Source organism: Sesamum indicum, linkage group LG10 (assembly GCF_026168435.1).
Source record: "Sesamum indicum cultivar Baizhima isolate 11 linkage group LG10, ASM2616843v1, whole genome shotgun sequence".
In the NCBI taxonomy this organism is placed as follows: Eukaryota; Viridiplantae; Streptophyta; class Magnoliopsida; order Lamiales; family Pedaliaceae; genus Sesamum; species Sesamum indicum.
In genome coordinates, this window is record NC_142666.1 from 14,438,631 (window position 1) to 14,463,953 (window position 25,323).

Here is a 25,323-nt window from a genome sequence, read left to right on the forward strand (position 1 = left end):
TGATTGAATTCATCAATCATATTAATTGAATCAAATTATTTAAAATTAGGAAGTAAATCGCACTCGATTTGTGTGTATAATTTAACTTTTGTTATACTTATTTAATTAAATAAAAAAAGATAAATTTATATCCAATCGAAATTAATAGATAAACTAAAACGAAAAAAATTATTAATTAAATTAATTTATAAAAAAATATGGTATTTGTGAAAGGAAAAAAAAATATTGGTAAGGGTATTTTAGATAATTCAAAGTTATAGGATATTTATCTACACTATTTATTAGTGTAAGAGAGGATTTGATAGCGTACATTTTAATCGGCGAAATATGTATTGACTGAAATACCCTCGTCATACTTATTCTTACAAAATGCGCGATCATTTTTTTATTTTTATATATATATATAATTAATGTAAAATATTTAAAAAATTATTAGCTCTTGTCAGTTTTTAATTTAATTTTACTCTATTTCATATAATAAAAGAATAAATTATAAACACACATGGGATATAAATTTATGGCTAGTATATATAAAAGCAAACAAATTGAATTATTCTCACCTAAATCATATAATTTTCCACATGTGGGATGCTTTCAATGACCAGATGAGTCATACAAGAATTAGTTAGACAACTAATTATTCAATATTCAATTATATCTTAGCCTAATATTTAAAAATTGAAATTTTATAATCAGGTTCGAGCTTATAAATTCGAGTCTCATAAAATATATTGCTGTTTATTTGACCTTATATAAATTTATATTATTATTTTTAGTTATATGACGCATTAATTGAATTAATATATGGTTCGATTTATTGAGATATTGATGTATTTATATAATTAACATATGAAAAACATTAATGATTCAATAATTCAAACTTAAGTACGTACGCTTGCTACGTTACACTAATAATCTCTGACGGGATGAATCTGTAATTTTATAAAAAATAAATATTTATATAATTAGATTTAATTTAAAAAATATTGAGATAATTTACTCGATTTGTCAATAATTTTTTTACCAATTGATGTAGTTATTTCAGGGATCTTGTCATAATAAATAATGCAGATATATATAGGAATTTTTTGGTATGTACTAAATTTGATCGAACCAAATAAATTACAAAGCATTTGTATCACACTTGCTATTTCGGGGATCTTGTCATCATAAATAGTGCGGATATATATGAAATATTCTTGGTTTGTATTAGATTTTGTCAAATCAAATTAATTACAAAGCAATTATATCACACTTGATATATAATTAATTATTTTTCTTGACCTGTACATGTACATGAATCGTAGGATATATAGTCGGGCCGAAAGGGTTGGTTAGTGCATGTCAGCATCCAATAGTTCTCTCAGCCTTATTCAAATTCCATACGCCAATCGGAAATACAACGCAAGAAGACAACCCCACTCCTTCCACTTCAACCAAAAGCAATTCCAAAACCATAACTCCCAATTTCGATTCCTTCAAAGTTCAAACCTCTTTTCTTCCGGTGCTGGATTTCCCCAGCACCACGGAAACCCAAACCTGTTGAGATGGTGCAAAGAAAGCTGCCCGTCAAGCCAGATCATCTTAAACCCGAGAAAAACCTGTTCCACCACCAGGATTTGAAGCCCAGGGGCGCAGCAGACCTGACCAAGAAAATGAAGAAATCGGGATCGTCGAAGCAGCCAGGGAAGCCGCCGCCGACGGCTGCCGTGACGCCTCGGAAGCCGTCGCCCGTCAGTTCAATGGCCAGAACACTGAATTACATGAACAGCCCGGAAAAGTCGCCGGCCAGGCCGACGGGTGCCGTGACGCCGCAGAAGGCGTCGCCTGGCGGTTCCTTTGCCGTGACGCCGAATTACATGAAGCCCACAACCAGTTCTGATGCGAGAAAGGAGGTGAGTACCAGAAGTCCTCAAACTAGTCCTGTGAGTTCAAGTTTGCAGGGAAAGGGTTCAAAGAATTTGAAACTTGGCTTGGCGTCTGGTAACAAAGCAACGAAGACGTTTTCTCGGACAGGTAGTTTGAAAATGATGAGGACTTTGACGAAGAATCCTAGCTTTAAACCGGCGAGGGCTTCTGTGAGGAAATGTTCCCCTGTTGTTTTGTGTGAAAATTTGGATGCCCAGAGAGCAACTTGCTCATCAACTTTGAAAGATTGTAAGTTTCCTGATTACCTCAGTCTTAATCCTGGGGGAACAGAAGCAGAGGGTACTTCTGCTGTTAAGGTCTGCCCATATACATACTGTTCTCTTAATGGCCATAAGCATGCTCCGTTGCCGCCGCTGAAGTGCTTCTTGTCGGCAAGGAGGCGGATGATCAAGAATCAGAGGGGCTTGAAGTTGGGATGTCTATCGCCAAGGCGAGTAACGTGTGTTGCAGACGGTGTAAAGTTTGATGAGAAGCTCGTGATGCAGGAGTCTTTGAATTGCTCAGGGACTAGTCTGCAGAGAGACGAGGACGAGAAGGAGACAGATTTCTTTGTTGAGATATTCAGTAAGGAAAAGGGAGATACTGCTTATTATACTGGGATTGATGGGAGCGATGAAACAGCGGCAGAAGATCAAGAAGAACGCTCTCTGGAGGGACTTTCAGATGCAGCAATTTGCTATGAAGTTGATGCTGATGAAACTGTTGATGGAAATGGATATGCTGATTCGATAGACGTTGGCAGAACATGCTTCTCGGAACAGAATCAGGAGGATGAAATTGATGATGGAGTCTCTCCACCACCTTCGGTTCAAGGGGAAAGCATGCCGAGGGTTAACTTTTATGAGCTAGATTCTGAAGCCTCTGATATGGACTGGGAGACAGGGCATCACTCTGCTCTGTATGTTGATTATGATTATGAGCACTCACCTGAAATGGAGTTAGAACCTGATCCTGAAGCAGGCCAATTTGAAAATCACGTCACCCACAACAAGTTCATGGTTGAGTCAGACAACAAAGGTGGCTGTTTTGATGAATTTTCTGCTGATGATGTGCCACAAGAGTCCTTCGACGAAGAGAGTTTGAACACGGATGTGTTTTCAAGTAGCAGTGACAGCGAATCCATCAGTTCATATGAGTATCTGCAGGGCTTGAACAATATGGAGACTTCAGCAATTGGTGAAGTCTCACTGGAAGAACCAGAACCAGCTTCTGATTATAAGAATCATATCTTGTTTGAATGCAATCAGACCGCAGGAATCGGTTTTCATCTAGGTATAGATTACTAATTTACTACACTGTATCTGAGCAGCTAACTTCATTTGATTACCTAATCTCTTCTGACTGAGAATGCGATTGCAGTAGCAGGACATGAAGTGTCTGAAGGCTGTCAGGCTCAGACTGAGTTATCTGATGAAGATCTGAGCAGCAATACTGAAAATATCATGACTTCGAGCACTGAAGATCCAGCAAGGGAAACTGATTCAGAGTTTGCTCAGTTGACATCGACTGGAGGCGAACGCCAAAGAATTCATAAAGTTGAAGCAGGGAATGAGGCAAATCAAGAAGCTGAAGACACTGGCCTGGCTCAAGCGACAACCAAATGCAAGAAGCAGATCCTGGATGGGGAGGAACTGGGAGCTTTCGATCCACGAGCACCAAATTTCTTGCCTCTGGAGCCTGATCCAGAGACGGAGAAGGTTGATCTTAGGCATCAAGAGCTGGACGGAAGGAAGAACGCAGAGGAGTGGATGGTAGACTATGCACTCAGACAAGCCGTCACAAAACTTGCTCCAGCTCGGAAGAGAAAGGTCGCACTGCTTGTTGAAGCATTCGAGAAAGTCATGCCGATAACCAAATGCGATCTCCACACAAGGCATACTTCAGCATTTGACCATGCGAGACCAATTCAGGCATGCAACTGATATGACCATTTGCTGGTAAATTCTTAAAATCACATACCAAGACTAAATCTTACAACAATCTAATTTCGTTGTTGCCAAAATCATTCCACCAACGCACTCCTTATTGCAGTGCAGGAGAGGCTGAAGAACCAGCTTTGATGAAGATGGTTTCTAAACAAGAAGACCTGAAGAACGTCGGCCCAGTTAGAAACAGTGCATGTTGGCTCTCTTGAAGTTGGAGAAAAAGATGCGCAATGCAACAATGATCAAGAGTCGATGTTAAACAATCAAGTGCTTTCTTATGTGCTAGAAGTTTAGGGAGAGTTGTGTGGTGTTTTGGTTTCTTTATTGTGTCCTTTTCCATAACAAGAGTGTACCTTAACCATAACTGGTGGTTGTGTGTTGTATAAGCTGATGTTTGTTGGATTAAGAACATTAATGTCAATCATCGTATCGTTGATGTAGGAGACGGCCTCCCTCCGCATGGTAGAACTAACACACTTGGGGATGCTAATTGATTCTTTAACTTAGAATGTCCCCAGTACTACTGAGAGTAATGTAGAAGGGAAATTCTAGCTTGGATTTCGCTCGGCCAAAATTGAATTAATTATATGACAATTGTAATACACTTGCTTTGTGATTGATGTACAATTCAGGTAAAGTAACTAATTACATAGTTAAGTATGGTCGGTTTGATTCGACCAAACTCGGTGTTATCTACCAATTCATTGAGGTCATACAGTGCATTTATTCAAATAGAGCAAATCTGACCATCCAACTCTCACCACTCACAGTTCACAACATACCATTTACATACTTCCTCCTTTCTAGAATTGTGTTCTCATTGTAATTTCATATAGGAGGTTTTAGATTAATCCGTTGCAAAGCCTTGCAACGGATTTCATTTGATAGGTACGCCTTAGTGGTTGAAAAATTTGTCAAAAATGAGCGACGGAATAACTATCTGAAACTAACTGACCCCCAACAGTCATAAAGCCTTGCAACGAATTTTGTTTTGCGACGATTTTGGTGAGGTATCATCCACAACCTCCGTCGCAAATATTGAATTGTGACGGTTCGCTAACAATCGTTTTTGCTTTCGATTCTTTTCTCTTTTCCAGTAATGCATTTATGATGAAGCACAGGAAGCTTATCAATTTTATAATACTTCCATAAATTTGAAGTTATATAATGATATTTTAATGACAATCTTCTTATATATAATAGTGTAAATTTTATATAAAATTCAATATTGAATTATTTATTAAGTGTTTTCTGTAGAACAATATTTCGTAAATAACCATTAAACATATATCATCATGTTTTTGGCATTTTTTAAAATAAATTTTTAATACAATATAAATTTTCTTATTCAAGTAATGTGTTTTTAGTAAAATAAAACATATTAATTTAAAAGATATTGTCATATATCATCGTGTGATATGAGAGGATTCCTATGTTTTTTTTTTTTTATAAAATACAAGTTGTAATAAGTTCTTTTCGACTTCTAAATAATTTTTCTGAATCCACATGAAAAATGAAACCCCCAATTTAAAAAATCACGTGAAGGTCATGTGACTGAAGCAAATTTCTGATCAAATGTGTATTAAAATTGAGCTTTTTTAAGTTATAGATAACTAAAATAGAATCCTAGTAAGTTACAGAACTAAAATGAGAATTACTTGAAGTTAGAGGACTAAAACTGGCTTTAATCCTACAATAATCAACGTTAAATTGTAGTAGGATCAAGGTTGTTTTGACGAATTTCTGCAGCACACATAAACTTGTTGTGCTGCAAAGTTCTACAACATCAACTGAAAAAATTTAAGCTTGATTCTAATGCAAAATTATTGTTCCCAGTTCTTGAAATACTAAACAACGAACACTCAGAAATAATATTTTCATCAATGAATGAGTTTAATTTGGTTGTAAAAAGATTTATTTGACCTGTAATAAATTAATAATAAATTAATCGGGGTAAATATAGATTTTTATTTGAATTTTTTTTGTTTATACAATCAAATTCAATGAATTTTGATTAATGGGGGTACTTATTTGTTAGATAGAAACAAACCTCATGGGTACTAGATGTAGTTTTTCAACCAACATAAGGTCTATGTATAATTATACCAAATCTCTGAGGGTATAATTACACAAAAATTCAGAAAAGACAAGTGTTATTATCCCTTTTTAATTTTATAATTTTTTGATAAACTTAATTGAGCACTAAAATATTTGGTAGCTTTTGTTTTGTATGGACAATTTTACCCTTAAGTTTTCATTAAAAAGTGACCCAAAAGACTAAAGGAATGCAATTTAACGATAGGTTCTTTAAGGCCACAATTTAAAGATTATGGACTAAATGGTATAAAATCAACATCTAAAGGGCTATAAACGACATTTTGGCCTTTTTGAAATATTATCAGGTAATGTATAATTAGGGAGTCATGGGAGCTGCTTTATTCACAAGTGCTAGGCCTTGTTTGGGAAAACGTTGATAGATAAATGTGGGAATAAAATTGGGATATAATAATTTTATTTTTTTACTTACTTTATATGATAAAATACACTTTGCTCCCCTTAACTATTCGTGATGTAATATTTTCCTTTAAATTAATAAATGTAACACTTACCCCTATAATTAAATTTTTGGACAATATTGCCCTTATGTTTTATATGTATATATAATTTAAAGAATTTTTTTGATGATTTTTTCATTTTAAGTTTAATTAAAACTTTTGTTAGTTTGATAAATTACAGCTATCTCCTTGAGGTCTGATATAATTACAATTACTTCCTTATTGTTTGAAAAATTATAAATATTCATCTGATTTTGAAAATAATTTGTGAAGCCCTTGAACGACAAGGATAAATTACTACATTATCATTGATTATTTTTGCTGCCTTGAAATGTCATATTTTATATATTTGTAATATCTTTTTTATGTCTGCATTAAAAGTGTAGGGATTGTTTGTTACTTTAAGTAGATTTTGCACAGCCTTTCCTTCCAAATTAATTGGTAAAAATCATACAATTTCATCCAATTGTACATATTAACATAACAATTACGCATCATATGCCAATGACTATAGTAGCCCGTAAAATTCAAAAAGATATGCAAAAATATAATTAATAATCTAAAAAGATATTTTTGTCGGTTCACCACAAAGAAAGAAAACCAACAGCAGACTAATGGAATAGGCTCATTGTTAAACGACCGTTAAATTCAGGAGCGTTGTTATAATTTCTCAAATAACGAGAAAGTCATCGTAATTATACGAAACGTCATGGGAAGTAGATGTAATTTACTCTAAAGATGTAGCTGTAATTTTATGTTTGTTTGAAAAGAGTAATCATCTAAATATATAAACTTTTGTGAAATGTAAGCAGAGGCCTGCTGCTGGGGTGTTGATGTTCTTGCTCTGTGAAGCTAATTCATACTTTGTACAGCCCATGAAGATTTAAGCAAATAAACTGCAGAAAAATCTTAATTGCCACAAGGTATATAGCAAATACATGCATGTCATACAACCCTCACCACATTATGTGTTGGGCAGCAACGGAAGAAGGTTACTTCAAATCCTTCACGCATAGCACACAAAGATCACTTTGATCACTATCTGCTTCTGATGCTAAGATCAACTATGCCGCCTACACCGCCGCGCTGACACTGAGAAAAGTGGCTGATCCTGCCAGCAGATCATGAAGCAGCCATTTTCCTCTTTAAGTTTATATCCGTCTAAGTTATAACTCGTCAACAATCTCCTTGCCGGCAGCATTACATGGTAACTTAAAGGCACCTTACCAAAACCAGCCAACTCAAGCCTAGGAAACCACTTCTCGAGCTTCTCATCTATCGTCCTTCTGTCAAGACCTTCAGATGATACTATATTCTTGATTGGTTCGATGCTTCTGTGATTCGGTCCATCAAACTGTGTCTGTTATGGTTTGATTCTTGCTCGGTCACAACCATTTGGCAAAAGACCCTATAGGGCATGTAGAAAACTCGTCATTTTTGGCGAGGTGGCGGCCAAAGATATCGGTGAAGTCGAGGTAGAATAGGGGCTGGCACTATATGCACTGATCACGTCCTTTCCAAGAAAGTCGGTAAAAGTGCATGGATTCGCATGCAACGCTCTCTGTGTGTGTTCCGCATTTGGACTCATGCTGAATGAGGGGGGATGCCTTTGGAGCATCTCATCGTCAGCTGCCAAAAGAGAATGCAATTGAAGTACGGAGCTTATTGCAACAGCTTCTCCGGTTTTGACACAGAGACTCTCGACGTCAACATTCTCCAATCTGCTAACTATCGGGTTAAATTGGAATGGGATATCCATTTCTCATGAAAGACAACTTTTATAGTGTGAAGTTGCTGGTTCGTTAGTCAAAACAATTCTGCCTGTGTTGATTAAGTTTAGCATATTGGATAAATTCAATGGGGTTTAATTGTCGAAGACGAATAAAGATAAATTAAATTTATTATGTGCTCTAAAATAAATTAAAACAATCTAAAAGTTTTAAACTAAAATTAAATTAATATCTCATAGTCAAAGGAGATATTTCAATCTTTCAACTTCCCTAACAATCTTATAAAATATTTTTAAAGCTCGTTGGATGTAAAATCTTATTCTAAATTAAGATTTTAAAGTATTTGAATAAAATAATTTGATAGAGCTTACTATTAATAACATTTTTTTTGTTTTTTGTTAGTCTAAGGATTTTTTTCTAAATTTTAAAAAATAAATTGAAGATTTCTTAGTCTTTATAAAAAGGTTATAAACGGTTATAAACTCCTAACTTTTTTTTATTTTTAAAAAATCTTATAGAATGTCATAAAGAGCTTTTATAAACTCACCCAATCGTTGTTACAACAGAGCCGTAAATGGAGGTTTTGATCTAATTATTCACACTACCCCTCAACCTCATCAACCATCATGTGTAACAACCATTTCGAGCAACATACAATCATCTATGCTCCGGCCTACATTATTTTCTTTCTAATCAATAGATCTAAGGTTCATGTTCCCTAGTATGGTATCGCCATATATGATAGTAACGACACAAGGTCACTTATAGTACACCATATATGAGGTTAATGGAATGATATAGAGTACACAATCACATAAAAGCATGGGAATAAAACGAAATATTTGTTTAGGTGAGGACATAGAAGACATGGAATGTTAAAAGACAAAGGGAAGGAAAGAATAGACACATGAGTTCCATCAACAAGAACTTACCAAATTGTTTCTTTTAGCTACAGAATGAAATGTTTGAAAGGTAAGCCGCGGTTGTAAGGCTCTTCTCAAGCAACTTAGCTACAATCTTATTCACATCTAAATAAATTTATTTACATTGATTCTTACAGTGAAACTGTAATAAAAGCAACACATGCATTCCCTCTTCTTTCGCGGAGAACCTTTACAGTTGAAGTCCCAACTTATCAACCCAGAAACACACAAGCATATACATGTGTAGGTGGAAAATTCCAAACTAGGTGCCCCAAACTAGGTAGAAAATATTTTTGCTGGCAGACCCATTGATCAAGTTGTTACTCTGTCTCTTAAGCATTTCCTCTTGGGCAAAAACATCACCATCCTAGACGAAGTAGAAAAATTCAAATAAATAAAGGCACATACATGCTTTTGAAAATCTAGTGAATTCTAATACATCCTTCCGCACCAATGATTGCTGCACATGCATAAATAAAACTAATATCGCTAAACAATTTTCATGTTAGATTTTGCCAATTCAATTGATTAATTACCAACATGAGGTTTTTTTATGTACAAGAACTGTTTCCCCGTTACTTCACCAAAACTAACAAGATTTCGATGAGAGAACATTATTGGATGTGTATTTACACAAATACAGGGAGAAATGGTATAATCATGAAGAACAAACAAGGGAGGAAACATTAACGATGCATCACCAAGTAATCTGAAAATACAACAAAATCAATCTACATTTTGCAAGTCATGTTTCAAATTCAGTTACGTTCTCAGCCTTACTTGACCATGCAATCGTAGTACTTGCAAATTTTAACAAGATTTGGTTGAGTACAACTGTTACATCTAAAGATCTAACATGACCAGAGGGCCTCTTATTGACATAAGCCTGGAGCCTTCTGGAAATAAGATCAGATATATATGATGTGAAACTACGATCGTTTGTGTGGATCAAGAGTTAGGGACTTAGCATTGAATTGCAGAAAATGGTTAAAGCTGAACTGCTAAATTTGGAGTCAGTCTTACAAGTTGAAAGATAATTCACTGATGAAAATATAGTATCTTCACTCCATTAAGGTGATCTCGTCTAAAATTTATTACTAACTGAAAGAAAATGTTGTTGCCTGAAAGGATATAAGTCAAATATATGGTTACTTGGAACAAACTTACATCTCAACTACATATGTTTTTAATAGCCAAACTTCCTAAGGAACTTGAAAATTTTCTTTCTCTGTTTCTCTTATCAACATCAGACTGTAGTCGAGTTTAATTTATGCAGAGATGACTTTCAACCGTAATTTGTTATTCACACTAATTAGACTCTGGATCTCAGAAGAGAGTGCTTTGTGGCATTGGCCATCAAGGGACAGATGGAAGTGGGAAGGAATATCAGCAGTAAAAGGAAAAGATAACTTAGGCTAATGAATACTAATCTAGAAATAGACAATTAAAAAATCAAGATTTCTGAAACCTTTGGTAAACTGTAATGCTGTATCATCATAATGACAGAAAACTTACCAGGAGAGAGTATGCACGAGCAAGAGAGAGCAATGTCGGATACATATCCAAAACAGCAAGAGCAATGTCCTCAGTTACTTGTGGAACCTGTATTTAGAAAATACAAAAAGATTATCAAATTCTTCCATCTTATGTAACTGACAAAACAAGCATGTGATGGTCTCATGCGACCTTTTTGTCAAACTTCTTTACATCGAGAACTGTGTAACTGCTAGCTGGGTTGGATTGCAGAGTCCAACCAGCATAGCACTACTCCACTCATGGAAGTTTCAAATCAATACTCATTCAGCAATAAGATTTTTGTTTTACCATCTCTACCTGCTAGGTCTATGTGCTAACTCTGAGGAATCCCTCCTTCCCAACCACTAGAAAAAGTAGGACGGCAAAAATATAAAACAAGGGTCGGGGGTGGTCAAGTTAAGCAGAAAAAAAAGGCAGAAGTAAAAGAACAAAATAAAGTAATAAACATACATATAGCCAAGAGTCACTTGCGTTATCGCTAGCTTTATTATTGTCTGGAGATAGTATTTAAAAAAAAAAGGCTTCACGAGAACAGTCACATACATGTAGGCTAGCAAAATAACACAATCATATTGCCTGTATGTCTTGAATATCACTGATACCTGCATGAGTTGGACTGCAAATACATCACTAACTGTCATTTTGTCCAACTCCTCGCATGTTCTGATAAATTCGTCAAAAGGAGGGCAAACCCCAGCAAACTTCTGCTCAGAATCCAGAGATTTGTAGTATTGGTTTATTGATCGAGTAAGATAACCATACTTTTTCAATGTGTCTGCTAAGCCACTTGTTCTTTGCACATCAAACCCCTCCAAGATCTCAGTCGTGAAGCAACTGTCACAAGCAACTTACATAAGCCCTAAAAAAACTCTAACGAAACTATGATGCACTATAAGAAGACTACATAAATATGAGTAGAAATCAATTACAAGGATAAACTCCCAGTAGGAAATATGTTTACTCCTCTCCCGACATGATAATTAGGTCTTTTCTTGTAGTTAAACTCCATTTTCCATAAAGGATGATTTATATTAAAAGAAAGGTTGATATAGAAACATCATAAAACAACAGATTACACAGTGCTGCTTACGCTGTTTTGATGCTTTCAGCTGCCTCAGAGGAATTTGGATCACCTTCCACCAGATATATCATCTTCTTAAGCCCACATCTCTTTCAAATATCATTAAAATTTATCAAAGGAAAAGAAAGATAGATATTAATGATCATTCATACACCACAGCCAGATCCCTCAAGGCACGAGGAAAAATAACTTTCTAGGAAAATTTACAGAATTTGGAGATGTAGATACACAAACTCAAACAGACAGCTTTCAAGTTTAAAAAGCCTGAAACACATTTAAGTGGAAAATGAAAGAAGAGAAGTGATGATTTTGTATCATAAAAGAATTGGATGAAAATACTTGTATTACATAAAAATTGGAAGCTTTTGGACACCATTGGTTGTGCTATGGCAGTATGGCACTTGACTTTTCTTAAACAAGAGAAGAAAAAATTAATGGCATCTACTAAAACCTTCATTCTAAGAGAAAAACTACCACTGTCGAGGACTTTTCTTTCCATATTCCTGCCCTCATATAAGCCAAAAACATACATCTTTTTAGAGGACAAAAGTAGAAAAAGCTATTCTGTAATTAACAAATATATTTAGTAATTAGAATTAGGTGTCCCAATATTGCATGCATCTTCATGTATACATATTTCTTTTTTCAACTTCAGCTACTTCTATATCTAGTGTTCATGTGCTCAAACTTTGAAATGCATCATTTACCAAATATAAGGAAAAAAAGGTACCATATGCCAGATATCATTCCCAACAAAAATATGTGGCCATAGTTTGATAATGTGAGAATATACACTTAGAAAGTATCAACTGAGAACAAAAAGGAAAAGCAATCTATTAAAAACAACGATCAGATGCAAGGAATTTAAGAAAGAAACATTACCACCAGCCTCATTTTCTGATCTCGATATCTATTGTCCCTTATTGAGTGGCGTAAGTCCTCAACCTTCTTCCTTTCAACAATAAAATCAAGAACATATTCACTACCAAGATACTTATGGCGAGCTACCCAAATGCCATCACCCACAGGCAACCTTCTAACCTATAAAAGTGTCAAAAGTTAAATAATGTAACCAGATTAATGTGTGGATGTATGTGCCTTTATTGCAAGGCTAACAGCCTATGAGGGACACATGATACCACTTCAGTCAAGATCGCAATTCAGCAATGAAGGTGCTGAATTTTGCATTTGAAGAAAAAATATTGCATCAGCTATAAGACATTATGGACCTATATAACAAAGCCAGGCTGCAAAGGCAAGTGAGTAACAAAATCAGAGCTAAGATGATTGAGTTGCTTGGGGGTAGAACACAACAACTTGTGCTGACCTCTATCTGAATTTGAAACTGAGAACATATGTTCTCTATAATTTTCCTTGAACGCGATCTGTAACAGCATGAAGGATAGTATAAGAATTATAAATCAATGCAGGAGGACCTGAAATAATGTCTATACGAATCAGATTATACAGCAACACATGCCATGAAACTGAAGTAACAGGAGGAAAGCAGCTGGCAAATGTTTGAAGGGTCGTCGCAGGGGAGAATATAGAACAAAATGATTTTTATGCTAATATATGTGTATTTCTCAAAAATTAAACATATGGTTAGGAGCAAATAAGATTACATAACACCTTTAAGGCCATGAACAAATTCACACTGAACAGCTGTATTAAGACACCAAAATAAACTTAAAGCACACAGAAAGCATACAAACTTAAGACAGTTATGCTGCACTGACCCTTGCGTAGCAAATTGTTCCCGATTATCTAATATCAGAACTACTTCATATACATCCCCAAAGTTCTCCCCAAATGCCAAAGGAGGCATTGCTAAAGTATTTGGTTTAGGTTCTGATCCTCGAACATTGAGCTTGCTCACAGCATAATCCTGAACATCACATATAGGAACATGAAGAAAGTATCTAAAAACCAAATTAGACAAGCTCCTTAATTTAGTGAAATGGAATTCAAATCTAACAGAATACAATCTCTTCAGTGTTTTATAATGCTTACATGACAAATAAACAAAAAAGAAAGACCACGTACACTGATTTTCCATGTCAAATTTTCATACACAAGATTATGATCAAAGAAAAAGGCCACACAAATATTCCCAAAATGGTCTTGCAACTCCATCTATAAGGTGCTTGCACATTCTCTGTTTCTTACAGTAGCTAGTTTAGTACAAAAAAGGCAGGGTTCTGGACGAAAAATGAGAGAGAAAAAGAGGAAGAGGAAGAGAGTAATCAGGAATATAGAAACCGTGTAAGTTACAATTATATCCAAATCCTTCTTTTCCTAGTCCACAGTCTGATACGGGTTTATTGGATATTATTGGTACTTCGCCTGCTAAAGCCCCTCCAACTTTTGTATTGAAAGAAAAAGCTTGCAAGGAGGGACAGCTGACATAATCCTACTTTCTCACCCCTTTTTCTAATAAAAAAGCATGGTATCTCCCATTTACTGGACTTTGTCCCCACCGGTTCCCAACCCAAAAAAGGACAGGCCAGTACAAGACCACCTTTGGCAATCTAAAATAGAACTTACAGTAGATGAGCAAGCTTTCAAATTACATGATCTCCGTGCAAAATCATGAAGGGTTGACTTTTGGTTGCTAGATGCAGCAATATCTTGCGGTTGTATATTCTCACCAGCATACAACCCTGCTTGACCTGAGATAAAAGGCAAGAAAAATAAGCTAATAATGAAAAATCCAGCTTCTGGTAGGGGGTTGGGGTGGGGAGAGAGAGATTACTACCACTTGAATGTTGGTCTGATGATGGCATAGAATGATGGTCATCAGTCATAGATTTGGGTACAGAAGTTGAACCATAAATGTCATCTTCTCGAAGGCGACAAAGGACAGATGGCCAAAGTGAAGATATCTCCTTTCTTTGGGATGTTTCTTTAACCTCAGAGAAAGCACGGATGATTTGTTCCCTAGAAAACCCCATGCTGACAAACTACCAAAAAGAAAATGAAAAACATGAAAGCACTAGTTAATGAAAGAAAAATGAACAGTGAAAAGATTAAAGAATAAAGTGCCATACGATGCAAGAGGATTACAAAAATAATAAAGTGCCATATGATGCAAAGAAACAAATTGATGTCTTTGTATAACTAGCTTAAACTATCTGCTGACAAGGCCCAGTCACCCAACATGAATCAGCTACATAAATGAACTCATTCTAAAAAGTATGATAAAAGTAAGATGAGATCCCTTGAATAGGTTCAAACCCTAAGAAACTTGCAATACAAGTGAATTCAGAATGGACCTTATCAAGATATTCGGTGGGCACATCTATTGATATCTTCGGCTTCTTCAAATTAATAACTGCCGCGTTTCCAACCGAAGCGCCATTAATACACTCTACATCTGGGTCACCTTGTACATCCACTCTCGACTTTTTTCTTTGGTTGAAGTTCGGACATCCTTCCACACCATCCAAACTCTTATTTGCATCATTTATATTAGACCTCAATAGGCATTCACGTGCTACTTCCTTCCCTTCTTCAGTCAGCATATACCTGCATGCATAGTCATCAGAAGCATAGAAAGTTAACAGTTAGATCTATATCCAAATCAAAATGTCACAGACGGGTGCATCATTTCAGTTCATTAATTTGTTATCAAACAAGTCCCTGAGCGTGAAATGGAACGCTACTGCTTCTGAATATTGCCCATTTTATGTACCTTTGTTATTGTCTTCATAGAAAATAAAATGCAGCATAAACTCAACTATATGTGAGATAATCTTGCAAGAATTCAACATTATTTGTTTATCTAAGAATATCTAATTTAGGTTGGAACCCTTGCTTGAGCAACATGGTGGAATGTAAAAGATGTATAGCATTGAATGATGATAATAAATTATTTTTACTCAATTGATAACACTTGTTATTGAAGTGATAAATATAGGTTTACCTTTTGATTTCATGCAATTTCAACCCAGAAAGTACACAGGCTAAAGATTAAAGTGGGATAAACCACACATGAACTAGACACATAAATATCAGACAGTGGACAACAAATGTCACTCCACCAGCTTTTGTTCATTCTTTTCATGTACTTCTGTACAGCTTCTGTTTCAATGTGAATGGATCTAAGGCCCCCGTCAAAGTATATTTGACAAGCATTACGGATCATGAATGCGGGTAGGAGAGGGTGATTATGTTATTCTCTCTTCTTTTATTACCTGTTTCCAAAACTAGACATGGAAAGTATTGCAATAAAGGGGACTACAAAATGATTGAGCCAGCATACTTAGCCGGGCAGCTCGACTTCACGACAAGGCCTCTAGATATCAATGTTTTCATGCAGTTCCATCCACTGTACCAATCCCTTGGTGAGCTCCCAAAGTGTCCAGCTTTCCCTTTTGCCTTTTCTGGACTAGATGCAGAAACAAAAACATGATGAAAACAAAAAACTTAATACAAGAACCAGGTACAGAGATCATTCTTTAATTAAAACATCAAAATTACGCAATTGGCACACGAGACAATCCGCTTGTTTCAGCCGCATCAATGAGTTCCTGTTTGCACATAAATTCATTCCCATTTTCTGTCCCCCTAATCCAGATGATAAGAAAACAAAAAAGATCATAATGATAATGTTAATTAGTCTAAGATGAAGAAAACCACAAAATTATATAAAGAAATAAAATAAAAAGGAATAGTTATAATTATAAAGGGGAAAAGAAATATGACAATTAAGGCCCTAACACCATTTACCTGAAGAGTGAAATCAGTAGGGCATAGGCGACAGAATTCTTTTGTGGGATATAGCGCCTTGGTCCCTTTTTCTTATTTCCTAATAGTGTTAAGTAGTCAAGTACACAGACAAGAATCCATTACAAGGAACAATATGTTTGAATCACTAAACACCCTTATCTTTCATCTTATTGTATTACAGAACTTACCCTTTTTGGTCAATTCATCGTTCTCAGAAGAACCAGAATCGGTCTCAAAAAACCCTTTCATTTGCTTCAAAATCCACTTACCTACACCCCTATAATCACATACAAGATTCCAATCAATAAAATATTTCTTTTGTTTACTTTCACTGATCTTACTCTACATTGGAGAGAACCATATTGACCTTAGAATACAATACCAATGGATTACTCCAAAAGGAAATAAAGAAAAAATTAACATCTACAATCACTCCGCAGAACTTTTAGGTAACACATATCTTCTCATTGCCCAAATTTCTCTAGAACAAAATTACTCAGATGTCACAAGAACAGAACTTCATTTAGAGAGTAAATTGAAACCACACAAGAACGGAGCTGCTGGCAAACAAGATACAACTTGTTAATCCATCATGTGCCCTGTAGCAGTTAAAGGGAGAGTACAATTTCTTTAAACAGAATTTGTGTTTAGCATTCCTCAACGAGAACACCCAGAAGAACAAAAACTAATCTTTAAGGATAAACTAAAATTCAACTTATGCAAGGGAAAAAAAAACCACTTAAGAACTAATTGAGAGGCTACGAAAGTAGATGAAGGCGCACTCTTTCCACGAGGAACTCTCTTTCATTCCCCATTTCCCAAATGAATCCCCATATAAGAATAACATGATGAATTAACCATGCAAATTAGAAATTGAAGAGCTTTCACTCACTTAATTTGGGACAAGTCCCTTAGGGTTTTGATAGGGGTTTTGCAATTGCAAATGTTCGAATATGCCTTGGAAAGCGTCATATCCATATTTTCTGAAATGCCCTTGGCACTCTGCGCTAATTCTTGCCGCTTGTTCAACAAGTAGGCTGCCACCTCTTCGTTTCCCGGGCATACAGCCTTATTTCGATTCTCCATTTCCCCAACTTCAGTGGGTCCAGGCTTTTGGGGTGCGAATTCAGATCGATTTGGGTTTGTTTTCGCTAGGACATGCAGTCTGAATACATCCTCAGATGTATTTGTATAAAAATGGCGCCAGGGTTCCTTGATTTGAACTTGTAGAACTAGGATGTAGGGGAAACATTATTGCAATTTGGTCCCCTTGGTTTAGTTCCATTACAAAATGAACCCATTTAATAACTTAAATTTTTTTCCTAAAATAACCCTCATTCTCAAGCTATTTACAACCCTAACCAAATATTGTTGAATTAAAAATCTCATTACACGTTTCTTGAAGAAGCTTGGCTAGCACAGTCGATTGTGCAGCCTGGAGGCGGCGACTGGATAGGGAGGTGGCCCGCGGCGGACTTGGGCGGGGGTGGCGTAGGCCGAGAGGGAGACGCTGGTGGGTGCGGGAGGCTGGAGCCAGCCGAAGATGGCGTTAGCGGCACGAGGCAAATCAGGCGGAGATGGCCGGTGGTTGAACTACGGCGCGTTAAGTAGGTGCGCGGGCACGGGCTGCAGAGGGAACTTGGGCTGGAGAGTTGCGGCGGTCCCGAAGTTGAAAAAAACGACCTCGGGTTTTCCATTTGTTGAGATTTTTGGTTTTTTTTTAAACTTTTGCGAAAAGCTAAAGCAAAATGGAGAAAACCTAAAAAAAAGAAACACTATGTTTGTTTTCATTTCCAACTTATTTTTTGACTTGTTCATTTCCAACTTATTTTCGAAACAAGTCAAAACATACCCAATATTTGTCATCATTAAAAAACACCTTATTTAGGTGTTTTTAACTGTTTTAGCATAAAAACATACATATATATATACACATATATATACATAAATATATATAAAAAAAGGCATGATTTGACAATGAATAGTAATTTTTGTCTCCCAAAATACAACATTAAACATATAATACTTATTTTAAATTATCTCCAAAGACATGATTTGACAACGAATAGTAATTTTTGTCTCCCAAAACACAACATTAAATATATAATACTTATTTTAAATTATCTCCAAAAACAAAATCAAACATACATACTATCTCTAACACACACTTGTTTATTTTTGTTTTTCTCTCTCTATTTTCACAAAACATAACAAAACACTCAAAAAATGAATCCAAACATTATGAAATAATTCCATAAAAGCTCCGTGTGTTTTAAAAATTCGGCTAATAACCTCCCGTATTAAAAATGAATACAAAAAAATTCCTATATTTTTTGAAATGATGCACATGCACCTCTTCTGTCATTTCTCTTTAAAAACGTCAATTTTTATTGTGATTTGCTTGTTATGTCTTTATTTTAGTAGTCATTGATCTTTTCCATTAAAGATGAATGGCCTAGATTTAAATGATTTATAAAATATATTTTGTATTTATATATAAATTACACACAGTTAGTTACATAAATGTATATAGTTATATATATAACAATTATACTCGGTGTCGCCTCGATCGCTCGCCTTTCGACAAATTTAGGAGGGCTTAGATCTGGGCGACGATAACTCAATGTCGCTAGCCAATGTTCACCCATATACCACGGGAGGTGGAGGTCGAGAGGAAGAAGCGGAGGCGCGGGGTGCAGGGTGGCTGGCGATTTGGTGAAGAAGACATAATTTCAAAAAATATCTAACACAAAAATTAAATCAACTAAAAATATTTTAGAAATAAAATCATGTTGTTTTAAAAATTTATAAATAATATCAAATAATCTTAAAATTTTGATATTAATATATATAAAATATGTATAATATTTGCATTTGATGTAATAATATTTTTTATATATAAATATTGATGAGTACTATTTTTTTAGCACATATCATGCCTTTTTTCAATAAAATATAGCAAATATAAATAATTTATCAAAAACAATAAAGACAGGGATAATTTTATAAATTCAAAAGGAATAAAAGTTGAAAATTTATCAAAAAGTTATCCCATTCGCGTGTCAGGCACTTGTAAATAACTCTTCGGGTTTTTTTTTTTTTTTTACAAAAAGAGTCTTTTTTGCATATTTATAATTATACGGGTCTTTTATGACTATTTAATTAACACAGGTAAATATTTAACAATTTCTCCATTTCACGGGCGGGGGGGGGGGGGGGGGTTAATACTCAATTTTCCCAAAAACTAAAGAAAAACAGCAAATGGGACATGTGATTTGTTTGGTCCCTCGTGATATACGACCAATAAACATGTTACAAACTGACATATTTTTGCCACATTCCTAATTTCATCATTTTTTTCTAGGGATAATTACATTTCTTTCTCTTGAGATTTGATGTAATTACGTAAATCCTCTGTAGTTTGAAAATTTATATTTAACACTCCTGAGGTTTGCTTCCGTCTAACAAATGATTCTCTTCGTCAGTCAAAATTCACCGAATTTGTTGATATTAACAAAAAAATCAAAAAAAAAATCTATGCTTACCCTTATAGCATGTTTTTTTATGACCAAATTACCCTCGTACATCTTCACGCGTTAATGCATGTAATACTTAGAATAGATGATCAGAAAGCCAATTAGATTGGTTATTTTGTAATCTATTTAAGCAAATTCTTTTTCTATTTTGTAATATTGAATTAAATGAATAAGAGTAAGTATTCATTTGGCCTTACTTTGTTGTTCTTACTCATGTAATTTACGTACACTGCAACAAAGCTCACAGATCACTAATCAATAAATGAAGTTGGGTTGTGCATTTTTGAAAACCAACTTCCGACGTTTTGATCTAAAATGTTCCAAGTCGAAAACCTTGAAAATGGACATCGAGGGTTCTATTGAGAATTGCACTAAATATTGCATCCATATGATGGGTGTTGTATTTCATAGGCGACATACATATGAAACGTCTATGTAATTTTAGTAGGTAGTTGACAAAGGTTGTCAAGCCGACTGAACTAACTCGCGGTGAGTCGTCATATGAAAGCCTATAAGGCTTAATCGGTATGACTTGAACTCCTCGGCTCCTATAGTATGGGTTTAGTCCTCAAACTTGAGGATCCACGCATTCTCATATATAGGACGACTATATCTAGGGCCTGGTAAAAGATGACCATGTTCTTATGTATTTATTATAAGCCTTGTTCCAGTGCAGTAAGAACATGTATAAACATTGGTGAGTTCTAAGAGAGGATTCATTGCCTATCATGAGATGATAGCTATCTACTATGCGTTTTGATATGTATTGTACTCTCGGGAGTCTGTGGCCATAGCCGGTGATCAAATATGAAAGTGATTTTCTATATTGATCAAGTGCAGAAACATAATAAGAATATTAAGCATAGATGTCTAGTCTAGGAGGGGAACCGCTAACCAATTCCATGCCCTAGACTAAAACCGGGAGATGGCCGATGGAAGGACCATACCCCTATGGCACTCGGTAGCCTTAAGGTTCACGTCATTTTTACCTATTCTCTAGTGGCATGGACCGTTGCTAGATAGCCACCTATGGTGACGAGTGCTTTCGAATTAAGTGTTAATCGAAAATAATTAATTAAATATAATTTAATTAATCTAGCACAAAAATTTTTGTCATTAAAGTATATATTAATACAATCCCAAGTCTAGCTGATGGTAAACCTACAGAGTCATACAAAACACCAGCCAAGAAAATAGTAGAATTAATTATGAATTAATTCTAAAATGAGTGAATTAATTTAAAAAGTTTAAATTAATTCGAGAAATTAAATGATACAATCATTTAAATGTGAAAACCCATGTGATAGGAAGTCCAAGATTTAATTAAGAGATTAATAAAATTTGAGTTAGATTTAATTAAGTTCATAAGATCAATTTTAATTGAACCAGATGAATTAATTAATATGATCAACTGGTTAGAATTTAAACTTGGTAATTTAATGATATTAAATAAATCGGGTTAGGCTCAATATTTGATGAATTAATTAATTGGGCTATGGGTTAGGATTTATTTGATAAGAACAAATAAATTCCATTTGAGCTTTTAAAATTTGATTGGATTAATTCTATGGAGGCCCAAACCTATGAGTTTAATTTATTTTCAAATTAAACCCAATAAGATACATATATATATATGTAGCCCTAACTTGAATATATATATATATATATATATATTTATACATAATATACATATATATGTGTGTGTGTATGAAGTTGTAAAGATGAGGGAGTTATTGCTTGAGTACTTATGATAATAGTACCATGGGAGCACACATTGTACCTATTTTTGACTTGACATTCAATGTATACATGTATACGTACAACAAGCACATAAATGTTTCTTGTGTGTGTATAATGTATAAACTGTGTATATGTCCTCCCTCATACTTATTATTTTGACTTCTCTCTTCTCCCTCTCTTTTCTCTCTATTCTTGTTCTTCTTGAACTAGTTTCAAGTTAGAGCAATGTCATCTTGAATTTGATATACTAAGTTAATTATATAACCAAGTTTCTTATACTACATACACTTTATTTCTAACAAGATTTAGTCTAGACCACCTTGTGGTGTAGTACCTTGCGGTATAGTGTGTGTTCGACATAGAGGAAATCTCGTTGGTCTTTGCGTGAACACACAGTTGGAAGAGAAAAAGAATCTTCAACTCGAAAAAGTAAAATTCCGTGATTATATTTCCTTCACTTTATGTTACAAGAGTCACTTATTTTATTCCAAACTTGTTTTATGCTTGTTGATTGTTGAACTCCCTGAATCAAAGGATTAGTTCCTTTCAATTTAAAATTTAAATATGCTTATTTTCATGTTTCCGTTGCGTTCTTACCAAGTCTTGGGCCATATTGATTTTTTCAGTAAGGAGGTATATCTTCAACATTATAAGGGTAGTTTAGTCCGGAAAAATTATTTGACTTGCAATAAGTTAGTTTTAAGTCAAACAAGGGTAAATATCAATTTTTATTCAGTCTTTTTGTTAATATCAATAAACTTAATGAATTTTGACTAACGTGGGACTTATTTGTTAGATACAAGCAAACACCATAAGTGTTAAATGTAACTTTCCAAATCACAAGAAGTTTATGAGTAATTACCCCAAACCTCATGGGAGGAAAGTGTAATTATCCCTTTTTGTTATATCCCATTCCTACAAGCAAACGAGGCCTAAGGGTATAAGTTGAATTGAGTTGCCTGCTTGTTTTCAGTTCGATTCAAACTCGAGATTATTCAAGCTCAATTTTTTTAGTATTGTGCTTGAGTTCTATTTTATATGTTTATTCAAGCATGCGAGCTTTCTTTAATTTTTAAATATTTTTTTGATAAATAATTATCATTGATATATTATATAAAAAAATAAAAAGCATAAATTATTTAGTATGGTTTTGTTCGACTTCTAATGCTCCCAATTCTCAAAACGACGCCTTCTCTTTCACCGAACTCCCAAGTTTCAATCGACAACTAGTCTTCGTCGTGGCGTCACAACATCGGCCCATCCTCACAAACACTATCAAGGCATATTTCTCTACTCAAGTTCACAAAATGTGCTTTCGAGCCTGGCTTGAGCTCGAGCATGGGCCATAAATTTTGTTCGAGCTTGATTTGAATTCGACTTATTTCCACCCTTAAAGTGATTTGATTGTCTTAATTGATGTATGATCTAAAGTCAAATTTGTCAAATAATTGCATAATTCATCATAGTTATTGATTATACAATAACTGATTTTAAATATTTATTTTAGATTAACAATTTTATAATTGATTATACAAAAATAGACTGTAACTAAATTTCAAAGCTAACATGATGGTAGCATAATTAAAAGGGGAAAAGTATTATTTTAGTTCCTAAGTATGTCTAATTTTAATTTTAGTCCGATAACTATGTTCATTTTTATTTAAATTCAGTAACTTATGAAATTGCTTACTTTTAGTCCTCTAACAGATTTTCGGATAATTTTACCCCTATGCAACTTTTGAAAAGCAGTTTTAGTCCATATGCACTCATAGGGGTAAAATTATCCGAAAATCTAACAGATGACTAAAAGTAAGCAATTTCGTAAGTTACTGGACCTAAACAAAAATGAGCATAATTATCGGACTAAAATTAAAATTAGGCATACTTAGTGAACTAAAATAATATTTTTTCCTAATTAAAAGCTACAAATTGTAACTTTTATCAAAATGTGATTATTTTGATATAAAGTAATTTGGGCGTGTCTATTAAAATTGAGCCAAAAAATTACGTTTGCAATCAAAACACAGATCTGACAACTCAATCATAGGAATGGACATTAAAGGGTTACTTGCAGTTGCCTATAACTTAAATGCTTATTACTTTTTCGTTATAATTAAGTTGAACAAAATATTTCTATTTTACAATTATGTTTTTGAAACGTGTAGCTAATTATAATTTTTTTCTACTATAATTAGATAAACAAAAAGGTTTGTTGTCTGCTTTTGGAAATGTATTCTCAGGTGCTGACAACAGATTTTGTGTTAGACACCTTCATAGAAATACGAAAACAGTAGGATGGAAAGACTTGGCATATAAAAGAGCCTTGTAGTTGTAGCCACAACAACCATGACCAAGAGTTTGATCAGTATATGACTAAAATTGGGGAATTAGATGTGAAATGCTCTGAATGGCTCATTGAAAAACCTACAGAACATTGGTTGAGGTCACACTTTAACCCATTCCCAAAATGGGACATTTTATTAAACAACCCCTATGTGAATCTTTTAATAGCAGTGTACTGGATGCACGAGAAAAGCCAATGTTGACCATGTTAGGGTGATTACGAGAGTATTTGATGACAAGAATGAAATAGAATAGGGATAGAGTATAGAAAGTGGGTTGGCAAAAGAAACTCTATCCGAAGATTAAGAAGATTGTGGAGAAAAACATGGAAAGTGTCGCAGATTGTATTCCAATCAAGTAAAATGATTGGAATTATGAAATATCATGTTTTGATGGATTCAGGTATACTGTTCATGGTTAGTTTATTTTATTTTGATCTTGGTACACTGTTTATTTGAAATCACATACATGTTCATGAAGAAGATGGAAATTGTGTGGCATCCCATGTAAGCCTCAAACGCTTGATCAGACGACTTTGTGCACTCAGCTACCATGTGAAAACTTACTACAAAGTGTATGAGCCAGCCATGATGAACAACAGTAGATTGTGGGAGAAGACTGGATATATTCCATCATTCCCTAATAATTTTGGGAGAAAAAGAGAAGGCCAAAAAATATAAAAAGCCTTCTGCAGACAAAAACCCTAAAGAAAAGAAGAAAACAAACACGTAGAAAGGGTCAATTAAGCAAAATAAGCAAAGATGGAAAGTGCATTGTCATTTCTGTGGTGGAGAAGGGCATAATAAGAAAGAGTGCAAACAGAGGTAGAAGGATTTCCTCCGGACGAAGAAGGCAGACACAACCGTAAGAGGATATGACTCAAGCAAATGAAATTCTATTGTAAAAGCAAGACACTCAACCTGAGCAAGAGGTCAAACCACTCATTCTCAAGTGAAGTTAACTAAAAAGTGGAGTGTTTCATTTGATTCTGTCACATGCATTGTTTTATTTATTTATTTGTTTCTTGCTCATAGTTTACAAGTTTATTTATTTAATATAGATTTAACAAAGAATTAAACAGAGAAAATACATCAGAAATAGGCAAAAAAAAATTATATAACATCGACCATTACACAAAAATTAAATTGCATGAAACCAAATACTAAATCGAAAATAAATAATATAAAAAGACCATAAAACAACCAAATAAATGAAGAAAGAACGGCAAAAATAGATTGAAAGTAGGTTAAAAATAAGATTGAGACCCACCATTTTCACGGTAAAAAAGCTATTT

The 25,323-nt window shown here is 34.5% G+C and overlaps 2 protein-coding genes across 4 annotated transcripts; one reads left to right on the plus strand and one right to left on the minus strand.

The window, feature by feature from the left end:
- Positions 1–1,343: 1,343 nt before the first annotated feature.
- LOC105172158 (uncharacterized) lies at positions 1,344–4,294 on the plus strand. 2 transcript variants are annotated; one of them, XM_088886111.1, is made up of 3 exons: positions 1,344–3,201; positions 3,289–3,866; positions 3,966–4,294. In XM_088886111.1, the coding sequence occupies exons 1-2, from the start codon at positions 1,548–1,550 to the stop codon at positions 3,849–3,851; spliced, it is 2,217 nt and encodes a 738-aa protein (XP_088742237.1). In that variant the 5' UTR covers positions 1,344–1,547; the 3' UTR covers positions 3,852–3,866; positions 3,966–4,294. The 2 variants fall into 2 exon arrangements, with proteins under 2 accessions (XP_088742237.1, XP_011091813.1); XM_011093511.3 differs by having other exon boundaries at positions 1,345–3,201; positions 3,961–4,294.
- A 4,757-nt stretch (positions 4,295–9,051) lies between these two features.
- Positions 9,052–18,164, minus strand: MUS81 (Restriction endonuclease, type II-like superfamily protein). Of its 2 annotated transcripts, XM_011093510.3 has the most exons (16): positions 17,303–18,164; positions 16,599–16,687; positions 16,411–16,489; positions 16,162–16,248; positions 15,944–16,069; positions 14,955–15,207; positions 14,438–14,642; positions 14,227–14,351; positions 13,419–13,567; positions 13,007–13,064; positions 12,562–12,720; positions 11,689–11,768; positions 11,361–11,432; positions 11,201–11,261; positions 10,578–10,664; positions 9,052–9,429 (listed from the first exon to the last, which is right to left on the minus strand). In XM_011093510.3, the coding sequence occupies exons 1-16, from the start codon at positions 17,494–17,496 to the stop codon at positions 9,325–9,327; spliced, it is 1,929 nt and encodes a 642-aa protein (XP_011091812.1). In that variant the 5' UTR covers positions 17,497–18,164; the 3' UTR covers positions 9,052–9,324. The 2 variants fall into 2 exon arrangements, with proteins under 2 accessions (XP_011091812.1, XP_011091811.1); XM_011093509.3 differs by having other exon boundaries at positions 11,201–11,432; positions 17,303–18,161.
- Positions 18,165–25,323: the final 7,159 nt, after the last annotated feature.

Excerpts from the sequence above, each read along its gene's own strand:
- MUS81 (XM_011093509.3), bottom strand. The coding sequence starts at position 17,496 with ATGGAGAATCGAAATAAGGCTGTATGCCCGGGAAACGAAGAGGTGGCA. Across the intron at positions 16,688-17,302 it reads AGGGACTTGTCCCAAATTAA|GGGTGTAGGTAAGTGGATTT; the intron begins GTGAGTGAAAGC and ends ATGTGATTATAG. Across the intron at positions 16,249-16,410 it reads CTACTGATTTCACTCTTCAG|GGGGACAGAAAATGGGAATG; the intron begins GTAAATGGTGTT and ends CATCTGGATTAG.
- LOC105172158 (XM_088886111.1), top strand. The coding sequence starts at position 1,548 with ATGGTGCAAAGAAAGCTGCCCGTCAAGCCAGATCATCTTAAACCCGAG. Across the intron at positions 3,202-3,288 it reads AGGAATCGGTTTTCATCTAG|TAGCAGGACATGAAGTGTCT; the intron begins GTATAGATTACT and ends ATGCGATTGCAG.